The 12,998-nt window shown below is 47.2% G+C and overlaps 1 protein-coding gene across 1 annotated transcript in view; it reads right to left on the reverse strand.

Annotated features, from left to right (window-relative positions):
- SCN4A (sodium voltage-gated channel alpha subunit 4) overlaps positions 1–12,998 on the reverse strand; it is a 157,235-nt gene that overhangs the window by 102,172 nt on the left and 42,065 nt on the right. Inside the window, exons 7-8 of the mRNA XM_039504220.1 lie at positions 3,395–3,679; positions 1,755–1,818 (exon numbers count right to left, since the gene is read on the reverse strand). Of these exons, the coding sequence (XP_039360154.1) occupies positions 1,755–1,818; positions 3,395–3,679 (349 nt within the window). The remainder of the gene's footprint in view (positions 1–1,754; positions 1,819–3,394; positions 3,680–12,998) is intronic.

Here is a 12,998-nt window from a genome sequence, read left to right on the forward strand (position 1 = left end):
CTCAGGGCTTTGGTCTCCTTCCCCCGGTGAATCTCGTTTAAAGCCCTCCTCACTAGGTTAGCCAGCCTGCTTGCAAAGATGCTCTTCCCTCTCTTCATTAGGTGGAGTCTGTCTCTGCCTAGCACTCCTCCTTCTTCGAATATCATCCCATGGTCAAAGAATCCAAAGCCTTCTCTCCGACACCACCTGGACACCACCTGCATAGCCATTCGTTGACTTCCATGATTCGAGGGTCTCTAACCAGGCCTTTTCCTTGCACAGGGAGGGTGGACGAGGTTTAAGGTTGTTATTTTTAACAAACCAGAATGTCCTAAGAAAATGTGTGCCTTTCTAGTAAAACTTCACTTTTCATTGCTTGCTTTCCTGTTTGTGTTTCCTGAGCTCCATGTTGAATTCCATGTGGTGGGAGGGAGGTGTGGGGTGCCAGTGTGCTGGCATGCCATCTGCCATTAGCGGATACAGGATGCTACCCAGGGCTTGCATTGGTTCATGGACTGGAAATCCCCCCCATTTCCAATTCCTATTTTAATAAACACAAAAATGGAGCCAGAAACTTACCAGCGGCTTCTGCCTCTTCACTTTCTGTGGCCAGTTCTACAGCGGCCATTTCTCCGGGGTGGAAGGGGGCATCAAAAAACTCCTCTGGGGCCGGTTTTGTCAGCAGAGTCACTTTGTTTTCCTTCTTTGGTAACTGCTGCTGGCTCCCCTCAGTTCCCATGTTGGATTCTGGGGCAGCAGGTTGCCATGCTGGCTGACCAGGGGCTCCGTGCTGGGTGCAGTACCTCCCAGAGCCCGGGCTCCAGTCAACACCCAATGTACCCCACAGTCTCCTAGCCTGCATCCCGAGCCAGACTCAGCTGGCCCGGCCAGCCGCGGGTGGTTTACTGAAGTGTAGACATACTCTGAGTGGCCAGATGTTCAAGTGTTGAGCACTTAGCAATTCCCCCTGACTGCTGGGTGGACAGGATGTTTGAAAATGTGGCCACATACTTAGGTATCTAGTCGAGATTTATGATCAAGATTTTCGCAAGTGACTAGTGATTTGGTGTGCATCAGTCAGCACTTCTACCGGCACAAAAATTCTTCATTCCTGTGAGGAGTGCTGGGATTCAGCAACCAAGCCCGCACTGGTTATTGTCTAGCCAATGATGCTCTCAAGGAGGGCCTCATTAAGGAGAGGAGCTCCTGATTACCAGATCAGATTGGGGCTGCGTAGCTAATGAGCTAATTAGCTTGTTAACTAGGAGACTGGAAGCGCAAGGGGGTGGGGAAGCAGAAGAGGGAGAGATGAAAGGGCAACTTCTCCAAACTCACACACAGGGCCGGCTCCAGACCCCAGCGCGCCAAGCGCGTGCTTGGGGCGGCGTCCTGCGGGGAGGGTGGCAGGCGGCTCCGGTGGACCTCCTGCAGGCATGCCTGCGGAAGGTCCGCTGGTCCCGCGGTTCCGGTGAACCTCCCGCAGACGTGCCTGCGGAGGGGTTGCTGGTCCCGCGGCTCCGGTGGAGCATCCGCAGGCACGCCTGCGGGAGGTCCACCGGAGCCTCAGGACCGGCGACCGGCAGAGCGCCCCCCGCAGCATGCCGCCGTGCTTGGGGCGGCCAGATTCCTAGAGCTGCCCCTGCTCACACCAGTCACTTCTCATTGGCTGGTCCGGCTGGGTGCTATCCCCAGACTAAGCCACATCTGGCCTCTTTGTTTCCCTCCCCAGGGGCCGCCCAGCTCTGTTTGTGCCGGTCAGAACAGACCCCACTTACCCGGCATCGCTGCTGTTCCCGCAGAGCAGAGCATCCAGCGAGCCCTCCAGAAAGTAGAAATTCCCTTTGCAATTCAGGAAAAAAGCAAGAAGTGAGAATTGCAGACATTGATTTGCACATGTTTGTTTATCATTTGCAATTCTTCAACAAATGGCTAATTGGATTGTGTCCCAGCATAAAGCATTCACCACAGCTATTGCTTCCTAGATTTGCTATTTATATTGTGCTAATTTGCACAGGTGACCTTAGTCACATGGTTTTGTTTCACTTGCCTGACTGGCTGATGCCCAAACCCAGCGACAGCTCTAGAGACAGCCAGCAAGAGTGGTCAGCGCGAATGCTTGTGTGAATACACGTTAACATTCTCTCTCATGCAAACCAAGGCTCGCTGGTGTGAACGTTCACAGAAGGGGACTAAAAAGACTGGAGAAAGGCCAGTGCCATGGCTCTGCAGGTTTCCAGCTGAGTGAATTTTTGCACATGCCCTGCTGGGAAACTGTGGAAAATAACAAGCACTCTCAGGCCAGCACCAAACTGAGCCCACTACGAGACTGGGAATGCATCAAGCTCATTCCTCTTTGATGTTGCCAGTGATCCACCCAGCCGAGAACCACAGCAGCTGCTGAGACACAGCAAAGAGGGAATTTAATTTCATTTACTGACATGGAGAACATGCCCCTGGGGTCAGGCCCTTCTGGCGGGTGCGGATCAGCAGCCTGAGCCACCTGCATGGAGAAGCAATGAGTCCCCCGCCTTGGGTATTACCTGATTTGGACTTTGCCCTCTGAATAGCCTGGAGGGACCTATCTGGAGCCTGTGCTGTGCATCCCAATCAATGATTCCTTCCCAGCCCCCATGCCTCTATTTAACTAACCAGTGGAGTGTTGAAAAGCCGCCCCACATATGGCATTTCAGGCCAGGATGTGTTGCTGTGGTGTGAGCAGCTGTTAACCTGAATGCATGGCCAGAATGTGTCACTGCTGTTTGCATAGGTTTCAGTCATTCGTGGATATTGACTTTAACTCCCCTGCTAAGGAGCCTTCTTGTGGAATAAAGCACCTCAGTCAGCATGTAATGTGACCTGCTGCTGAGTTCTGCTGAGTGCTCTAAACAAGATGTGAAAGACTCCAGCCAATAGTTATCACACTGCAGCTGTTACTTGGCAGCAACAGGCTGACTAGCGGCTGGTTCTGCCTCTTGTATAAATGTGCCTGCACTGTGGAAGGACCCTGGATGTGAAAGCAGTTTCAGAATTCTCTCTCCACCCTTGGTGTGTGGCTCCGTATTCAATGAAGGGTTCCGCCCTTTTGTTTTAAACACTTTCTTTTTTGCCAAAACATTTTGATTTTCTCAACATTTTCTGGTTTTGGACAAAAATATTCATTTATCGTTTCTGGAGTCCACCTCCAGCTTTTGATGTTTGTGGCTAATTTTGATTTGTCATTGGCTTAATCACATGGTGCAAAATTTTCCAAGGATGGTGGATAGTCCTGGATGTTGATTGGCTTAGGAGTGGGGCTGTGAATGGCAGCCAATCCTGGACGTTGATTGGCTGAGGAGAGGGGCTCTGAATGGTGGCGAGGAGTCAATCAGATTGTTTACACATTTTGACAGCAGAGAGAAGGCGCACAAGTATTTACCTTCATCGTTGATGTAAGAATCCCAGTCAAAAGTCCCATTACTCAACCCAGTTGTGTTGCCATAGAGAGTTGAGTTAGCGATCGTGTCATTGTCCAGTCCAAAGAAGTCCTCTTGCAAAGTGTCATTTATAGGGGGTGGCCACCTAACGCATTTTTGCCGAAGGTTCCCCATGAACAACTGAAGTCCAACCAGTGCAAAAACACTCAGACAGAAGACGGTGAGAATCATGACATCAGAGAGCTTCTTCACGGACTGTACCAAAGCTCCAACAATTGTCTTCAGCCCTGAGGAGGGAGACATTATTATTGGTGTAGTTATTAATTTGTTAATCATCGATAATGTTCTAATGTTGCTATGGAGCTCATGCATCCCATAAGAGTTGCCCACTGCCCTAACTCCAGACCAGCCTGGATTTCAGTGTAAGGCAAGACCCCTCCCCATAAAAATTCACCTGCCCGTGGTACAATGCTATTATCCAAAGGGTTGGAAATAAAGCGGGGTGAAATTTTTCTGCCAACACGTTTTTTTTTCTGGCACAAAATGCAGATTTGGCAACACCAAAGTGTTTTGCAAATTGTTTCAGATAAAACCTGCCCCCAAAATAAAAAAAATGGAAAAATTTTGTTTCAACGTTTTTAAAATGAAACATTTCAATTTTTCAGTTCAAAACTTTTTGTTTACAAATTTCCGTAGGTTTATATAACAAACATTTAAAACATTTTAAAATGGTCAAAATCAAAACATTTAAATTTTGCTAAAACAAAAAATCAGAAATGATTTTTTTGACTATTCAGTTCACCAAAAATTTCAAAAAATGTCATTTTCTATTAGTCCTAAAATGTTTTTTTCCTGAGTTTTTGGAATTGCCAGTGAACTGAAAAATCTCTTATTCACAGAGCTCTGTCAGTTCTTTCCTGACCCCACCAGACACCAGCACATGCCCTGACACATTAATTATGCCGTGTAATGAGGCCTGCTGCCCCTGAGGTTTTGAATCACTCTGTGCCCGCAAATGGTCCTTTTGATGTGCTAGATCACACAAAAGAACAGGTTTCAGAGTGGTGGCCATGTTAGTCTGTATCAGCAATAACAACGAGGAGTACTTGTGCCACCTTAGAGACTAACACATTTATTTGGGCATAAGCTTTTGTGGGCTAGAACCCACTTCATCAGATGCATGGAGAGGAAAATACAGTAGGAAGATCTATATACACAGTACATGAAAAATGGGAGTTTCCTTACCAAGTGGGGGGTCAGTTCTAACGAGACAATTCAATTAAAGTGGCCATACCAGACGGTCGCTACGCAAAAGAATAAATGGACACAAATCAGACGTCAAGAACTATAACATTCCAAAGCCAGTCGGAGAACACTTCAGCCTCCCTGGACACTCAATAACAGAACTCAAAGTCACAATACTCCAACAAAAAAACTTCAAAAACAGACTCCAATGAGAAACTGCAGAACTGGAATTAATTTGCAAACTGGACACCATCAAATTAGGCCTGAATAAAGACTGAGAGTGGATGGGTCACTACAAAAACTAAAACTAATTTCCCCCTATTGTTACTCACACCTTCTCATCAACTGTTTGATATGGGCCACTTTGATACCACTACTAAAGTTATTTTCCTCCTGTTGATAAGAGCCCACTTTAATTGAATTGTCTCATTAGAACTGACCCCCCACTTGGTAAGGCAACTCCCATCTTTTCATGTACTGTGTATATATATCTTCTTACTGTATTTTCCACTCCATGCATCTGATGAAGTGGGTTCTAGCCCACGAAAGCTTATGCCCTAATAAATTTGTTAGTCTCTAAGGTACCACAAGTCCTCCTTGTTGTTTTTACAAAAGAACAGGTTTCACAAACACATTTAAATGGATACTATGGAAACATCCCTAGACTGGCCCTAAAATCTTTCCATCACAGAAGCCGTTACTATTTTCCCCTGATGGTTTCTAACTCCCTTTCATTGTGTGTTTTTCCTCTCATTTGAAACTTGCCAAATAAAATCACAGTTAGGTTAAAATGAACAGGAGGAGGTTCTGTGCTGTTGCACCTGGGATGAATTATTTGCTAATCCTGATCTCAGGGCAGAGAATTCTGCTGCGTCCAAAGGAGAGTCTCTCTTCCTGTAACCACCGGGAGAACTTTGAGCTCTGCCAAGCTCTTCCACTCTGCTCTGAACCCTTTGAGCCGGAGAAGTCTTTGTGCTTCTGAGTGACAGTTCGCATTGGGGCTAGGTTACCTCATCTTTTGCTCTGAAAGCACAATGGTAGCTTCTTGTCCCAAGCGGGAGCAGGCTATTGAACAGACCCTGAGAGGCCCTTGGGATGTGAAGATATTTATTCCCCTCGTGTGACGCCCAAATTAGTGATGGGACCAAGCCTCAGAATTCATCTCTGGAGCCCAAAACAGTCCCCAAGCACAGGAGTGCTCAGATCTGCCACTTGCTTTGGACCCATTTCATGTCCAAATATATATTGGAGATCAGTTTGTCCCAGTCGCTGTGCCAATATTTCCACCTGTTGAGGTAAAACTCCGATTCGCTAAGGACCCATGTACATGGGGAAACTGACTGGAATAACGAGAGGAGAATAAACCGCTCCAGAATAACTGCCAGTGTGGTGCAGACTCTAGACCAGATAAAGAGATGACATTCCAGATTAATTACTCCGCTTGGGAAGTACATTGATTATCCTGGAATAAAAGTGACTTTCATTGCCTCCGCAGATCCCTCACCAGCAAGCCAGCTGGCCCTGCCGTTGGCCTTGGCACCCATTCAAAGCTGTTAGCTATTGAGGGAGTGGGCACAGGCCCATTTGACTCCTACATTGTGCAACCGAGGGAAGATGCAAACCCCAATAATCCTATCCCTGTGCCAGGGGCTTAGGGGAGTCATTGTTTGGTTTTGCTTTTAACCCTTTGACTGGTAGGGAGTTCATAGGGGGATCCCCCATATTATTGTATTTTGGCTGAGGAAGGACTAATCCTGTGGGTAAAACAAGCAGGCTATAGCTGGCATTGGGTCCCCTCTGCCTTGGCAGGCGGTGAAAGAAGCCAGGGCACAAGACTTCTTGTCCTGATGAAATATCTCCAGAGCGTCTTCGACTTGGCCACTCCTGTGATGCCAGGACACTTTCCTGGGTCTTTGCCTGAGGAATGTTAGGATCCATTGGACAAGGTTGGCAGCCACCCTTGCCAGACACCCTGCTTGCCCAAAGGGTTCTGCACTGTGCCAGCAAGGTAGCCTCCCCCATTGACCCTGAGCTATTGGTGTGCTTCTACCTTATCAAAGCATAGAGCTATGTGTGCTCAGGGTGAGGGCCCAACATCTGGCTCATATTTGGGCACATAGCCAGGTAGTTTGAATTTACACATAACCCAGCGCCATCTAGAGGCTGGGATAAGGTGACCATCAGGAGTCACAGACTGCATATATTTGCAAAAGTGGCCTCTAAGGGTACATTTACACTGCAATTAGACACCCACGGCAGGCCCGTGCCAGCTGACTCCGGCTCGCGGGGCTCAGGCTAGGGGGCTGTTTAATTATGATGTTGATGTTTGGGCTCAGGCTGGAGCCTGGGCTCTAAGACACTACGAGATAGTAGGGTCCCAGAGCTTGGGCTGCAGCCTGAGCCCGAATGTCTACACTGCAGTTAAACAGCCCCTGAGCCCTGTGAGCCCGAGTCAGCTGGCACAGGCCAGCCGGGGTGTCTAATTCCACTGCAGACATACCCAACACTGCCAGCCAAATGGTGGGCCTAGAATTACAGGCTCACCTCTTTGTGCTCACGGCTGCACACTTTCCCTTCCCTAGCTTTCTGCCTGCACCTAGTTTTGGAGGCCAGGTTGAGACCTAGCTAAAATCAAGGCCAAGACAGCTAAGCACAACTCTGCGGTCAATTAGGGTCATGATTATGCATGTCACAAACCTGTCCCCCTACCCCCCAAACATGGAGATTAGCCTGAGGTCTTTTCCATAATTAAGTCCTTATAGTTCAGTCATTTTGGACATATCTGAGTGCAGTAAAAATGCTAAATCCTGCTTCTCTTGTTCAAATGAGTTGACCATACTCAGCTGGGTAAGAACAGAAGAACATCATCACATAAGAAGGGCCATGCTGGGTCAGACCAATGGCTCAGCTAGGCCATCCTGTCTCTGACAGAGGCCAATGCCAGATGCTTCAGAGGGAATGAACAGAACAGGGCAATTTATCAAGTGATCCATCCCCTGTCACCTACTCCCAGCTTCTGGCAGTCAGAAGTTTAGGGACAACCAGAGTATGGGGTTCTGCTCATGACCATTTTGGCTAAGAGCCATGGATGGACATATCCTCCATGAACTGACATTTTTTAAACTCAGTTATACTTTGGGCCTTCACAACATCTCCTGGCAAGGAGTTACACAGGTTGGCTTTGTATTAGTAGGATTTTATGTTTGTATTTTGTATAATCTAGAATGAAGGATAAAGAATAAGATAATAATGTAGCATGTATTAAATCTATTGATGTATGATTTTACATATCCAGCCAGCCACCCTTTTTGAGTAGCAGAAAGGAATGGCCTAATGTGTCATTGGTAGAGATGCATCAGCCAGAATTTTTTTGTGTTTGGACTTCAAGGCAGAAACAGATCTTTGAGTATCAGAGGGGTAGCCGTGTTAGTCTGGATCTGTAAAAGCAGCAAAGAATCTTGTGGCACCTTATAGACTAACAGACGTTTGGGAGCATGAGCTTTCGTGGGTGAATACCCACTTCGTCGGATGCATGTAGTGGAAATTTCCAGGGGCAGGTATATATAAGCAAGCAAGAAGCAGGCTAGAGATAACGGGGTTAGTTCAATCAGGGAGGATGAGGCCCTGTTCTAGCAGTTGAGGTGTGAAAACCAAGGGAGGAGAAACTGGTTCTGTAGTTGGCAAGCCATTCACAGTCTTTGTTTAATCCTGAGCTGATGGTGTCAAATTTGCAGATGAACTGAAGCTCAGCAGTTTCTCTTTGAAGTCTGGTCCTGAAGTTTTTTTGCTGCAGGATGGCCACCTTAAGATCTGCTATCGTGTGGCCAGGGAGGTTGAAGTGTTCTGCTACAGGTTTTTGTATATTGCCATTCCTAATATCTGATTTGTGTCCATTTATCCTTTTCCTTAGAGACTGTCCAGTTTGGCCGATGTACATAGCAGAGGGGCATTGCTGGCATATGATGGCGTATATTACATTGCTGGATGTGCAGGTGAATGAGCCGGTGATGGTGTGGCTGATCTGGTTAGGTCCTGTGATGGTGTCTCTGGTGTAGATATGTGGGCAGAGTTGGCATCAAGGTTTGTTGCATGGATTGGTTCCTGAGCTAGAGTTACTATGGTGCGGTGTGCAGTTGCTGGTGAGAATATGCTTCAGGTTGGCAGGTTGTCTGTGGGCGAGGACTGGCCTGCTCCCAAGGCAAAGTGTGGGAAAGTGAGGGATCATTGTCCAGGATGGGTTGTAGATCCCTGATGATGCGTTGGAGGGGTTTTAGCTGGGGACTGTATGTGATGGCCAATGGAGTCCTGTTGGTTTCTTTCTTGGGTTTGTCTTGCAGTAGGAGGCTTCTGGGTACACGTCTGGCTCTGTTGATCTGTTTCCTTATTTCCTCATGCGGGTATTGTAGTTTTGAGAATGCTTGATGGAGATTTTGTAGGTGTTGGTCTCTGTCTGAGGGGTTAGAGCAGATATGGTTGTACCTCAAGTATCAGAGGGGTAGCCGTGTTAGTCTGGATCTGTAAAAGCAGCAAAGAATCCTGTGGCACCTTATAGGCTAACAGACGTTTTACAGCATGAGTTTTCGTGGGTGAATACATCCGACGAAGTGGATATTCACCCACGAAAGCTCATGCTGTAAAACGTCTGTTAGTCTATAAGGTGCCACAGGATTCTTTGCTGGTTGTACCTCAGTGCTTGGCTGTAGACAATGGATCGTGTGGTGTGCCCAGGATGGAAGCTGGAAGCATGAAGGCAGGCATAGCGGTCGGTAGGTTTTCGGTATAAGGTGGTGTTAATGTGACCATCACTTATTTGCACCGTGGTGTCTAGGAAGTGGACCTCCCGTGTAGATTGGTCCAGGCTGAGGTTGATGGTGGGGTGGAAGCTGTTGAAATTGTGGTGGAATTTTTCCAGAGTCTCCTTCCCATGGGTCCAGATGATGAAGATGTCATCAATGTAGCGTAGGTAGAGAAGGGGCATGAGTGGACGAGAGCTGAGGAAGCGTTCCAGGTCAGCTATAAAAATGTTGGCATATTGTGGGGCCATGTGGGTGCCCATAGTGGTGCCACTGATCTGGAATTAGTTGTGTGTGAGGATAAAGGCACAGAGCTCAGCAACCAGTTGTGCTGTGGCATCATCAGGGATACTGTTCCTGACAGCTTGTATTCCATCAGTGTGTGGGATGTTTGTGTAGAGAGCCTCTACATCCATGGTGGCTAGGCTGGTGTTTTCTGGAAGGTCACCAATGCATTGTACTTCCCTCAGAAAATCAGTGGTGTCACGGAGATAGCTGGGAGTGCTGGTGGCATAGTGTCTGAGTAGAGAGTCCACATATCCAGACAGTCCTTCAGTGAGAGTGCCAATGCCCGAGATGATGGGGCGCCCAGGATTTCCGGGTTTGTGGATCTTGGGTAGTATATAGAACAACCCTGGTCGGGGCTCTAAGGGTATGTTGATTTGTTCCGGTGTTAGTGTAGGGAGTGTCCTGAGTAGATGGTACAGTTTCTTAGTGTATTCGTCAGTGGGATCTGAGGGAAGTGGCCTGTAGAATTTGGTATTGGAGAGTTGTCTGGTGGCCTCCTTTTGATAGTCAGACCGGTTCATGACTTCAAAGAGAAACTGCTGACTTGCATCCGACGAAGTGAGTATTCACCCACGAAAGCTCATGCTCTAAAACGTCTGTTAGTCTCTAAGGTGCCACAGGATTCTTTGCTGCTTTTGCTGAGCTTCAGTTCATCTGCAAATTTGACACCATCAGCTCAGGATTAAACAAAGACTGTGAATGGCTTGCCAACTACAAAACCAGTTTCTCCTCTCTTGGTTTTCACACCTCAGCTGCTAGAAGAGGGCCTCATCCTCCCTGATTGAACTAACCTCGTTATCTCTAGCCTGCTTCTTGCTTGCTTATATATACCTGCCCCTGGAAATTTCCACTACATGCATCCAACGAAGTGGGTATTCATCCACGAAAGCTCATGCTCCCAAACGTCTGTTAGTTTATAAGGTGCCACAGGACTCTTTGCTGCTTTTACAGATCTTTGAGGGCCACCATTTTGTTGTAGGTTTAGCATTTTAAAATAAGTAAAAGAATGTGGTGATTGTTTTTCTTTTGCATTGCAATTTGATGTTCCTGTTCAAAATGTTCTGTGTAAATTAATTCTGTTTTGTGTGTGAATGAGGAATGGGTGTTAAGAGATAAGTGTGAAGGCCATCACTGAACCAGATGTTCTAGGGAGGAACCGGAGACAGACGCAAGGGCCCCAGGAGGCTGGAACACGCCCCTATTGAAATGCCAGAGGAGGGCAGATTGACGACTCTAAAGATGAGACAGGCACCTATCAGTGGGGACAAGATAGCGCTGATCAAAACCAGCCTGGGGTAACTCCCTGAGAGACTTAATAAAAGAACAAGATAAAGAATGAAAAGGACAATTTAAGAAAACAAGCACTCATCAAACAACAATTGATTACAGCATGACAGTGCAAAACTCATTGGTTCCAATGAAGGAAAATCACTATATAAACAGGGTGCCTTGCCATGAAATTTTGGGTTCATCCTGCCAAGACTTCCCTGGAGCATCATATCGCGACCGTCAGAACCAGGCTCTTACCTACACGTGATCAGCCTAGCTGGCCACTAGATTGATCCGGACTCTGGACTGGTAACTATAACATTGACTGGCGGGGCAGTGTGTGGTGTGATTGAATGCATATGCTAATTGTTGTATCTTCAATGAACGTGGCATATTGCCTTCTCCCCTGAAAAAGATCGTGTGCTTCTTATAAGCAGAACATTTTTGGCAGAGAATGTGTTGTGTGGAGTAGTACTTCCTTTTGGTTTTTTTTAAAACCTGCTGCCTGTTAATTTCATTGGGTGACCCTTGGTCCTTGTGCTATGTGAGACGGTAAATAACAGTCCCCTATTCACTTTCTCCACACCAGTCATGATTTTATAGACCTCTATCATATCCCCCCTTAGTCAGTTCTTTTCCAAGCGGAACAGTCCCAGTCTGATTAATCTCTGCTCATGAATAGCCCCACTGAATGAATGGGACTCACCCACATATGTAAAAATCAGCAGGATTTGACCCTAAAGGCTACATCTACACTTGGAGCTAGGTGTGTGATTCCCAGCTCATGCAGACACTCCTGTACTAGATCTTATCAAGCTAGTGTGCTAAAAATAGTAGTGTAGCCACACTAGCACAGTCAACGGCAAGTGGTGGCCTAGCTTAGCTCCCGCCAATACACGCCTACAGGGTCCAGACAGGTTTGTGCACTGGGTAGCTAGCCTCACCACTGCCTGTGCTACTGCAGCTACTCTACTGTTTTTAGCCCAATGAGAGTGAATGCGAGTATGTCTACATGAGCCGGGAACACACCTGAGCTCCAAGCACATACTCTCAAAGTCTGAAACGTATTCCTTTCTTTTAAAGACACAAAATAATGCAAAACAATTAAATGCATTTTTCTCAAAGTTTTCAAAGACAAAAAAACTACTTTGGGACATGGAAATTGTCAGCTCAAAAGGACTTTTTTGCAAAGTTATGCAGAAGCAAAAGCAGGGTCTTATAACTGGGCTGGCAATGCTGCTGGAGCTTTTAGCACTACCAATGACATAATGCCCCAAACTCAGGGTATGGCTACACTTACAGTTTGCAGCGCTGGTAGTTTGCAGCGCTGGTCGTCCAGCTGTGCAGGGCCAGCGCTGGTGTGTGGCCACACTCACAGCTACCAGCGCTGGTGTGTGGCCACATTTGCAGTATTTGCAGCGCTGTTGGGAGTGATGCATTATGGGCAGCTATCCCAGCATTCAAGTGGCCGCAACGTGCTTTTCAAAAGAGGGGGGTGGAGTGGGGTCTAGTGTGACAGGGAGCGGGGGGAAAGAGAGAGGGGATTTTTGGAGCCACCACTGTGTGTTTAGCTTCCTGCATTGAAAAATCAGAACATGTTTCCGACCGCTTAGTCTTAACTCTGCAAACAGCCTGCAGCCAACACGACTCCCCGCTGTTTCACTCCCTCCCTGCCTCTCATTTGATTGTTTACAGCCAGGTACAGATGATCACAGCAAACAGGAGCTCTGTTTGTTTTTTAGATAAGCAACGGAGCTCCGATCGGAGCTCGTTCATAACAAAACAAAGAGAGGCTGCATAACAAAACAAAGAGAGTAATTTATAAAAGCATTCTGGGATACATCCTTATACCCTGGAGGCCAATCACAGCGCTGGTGTGTGGCCACACTTGATGACCAGCACTGCAGCACCAGCGCTGGAATCCTTATTCCCCATGCTGAGTGAGGTGTACGGCCAGTGCTGCAGCCAGGGAGATGCAGCGCTGGAAGTGCCCTGCAGGTGTGGCCACTTA

This window comes from Mauremys reevesii, linkage group 17, assembly GCF_016161935.1.
Source record: "Mauremys reevesii isolate NIE-2019 linkage group 17, ASM1616193v1, whole genome shotgun sequence".
NCBI lineage: Eukaryota > Metazoa > Chordata > Testudines > Geoemydidae > Mauremys > Mauremys reevesii.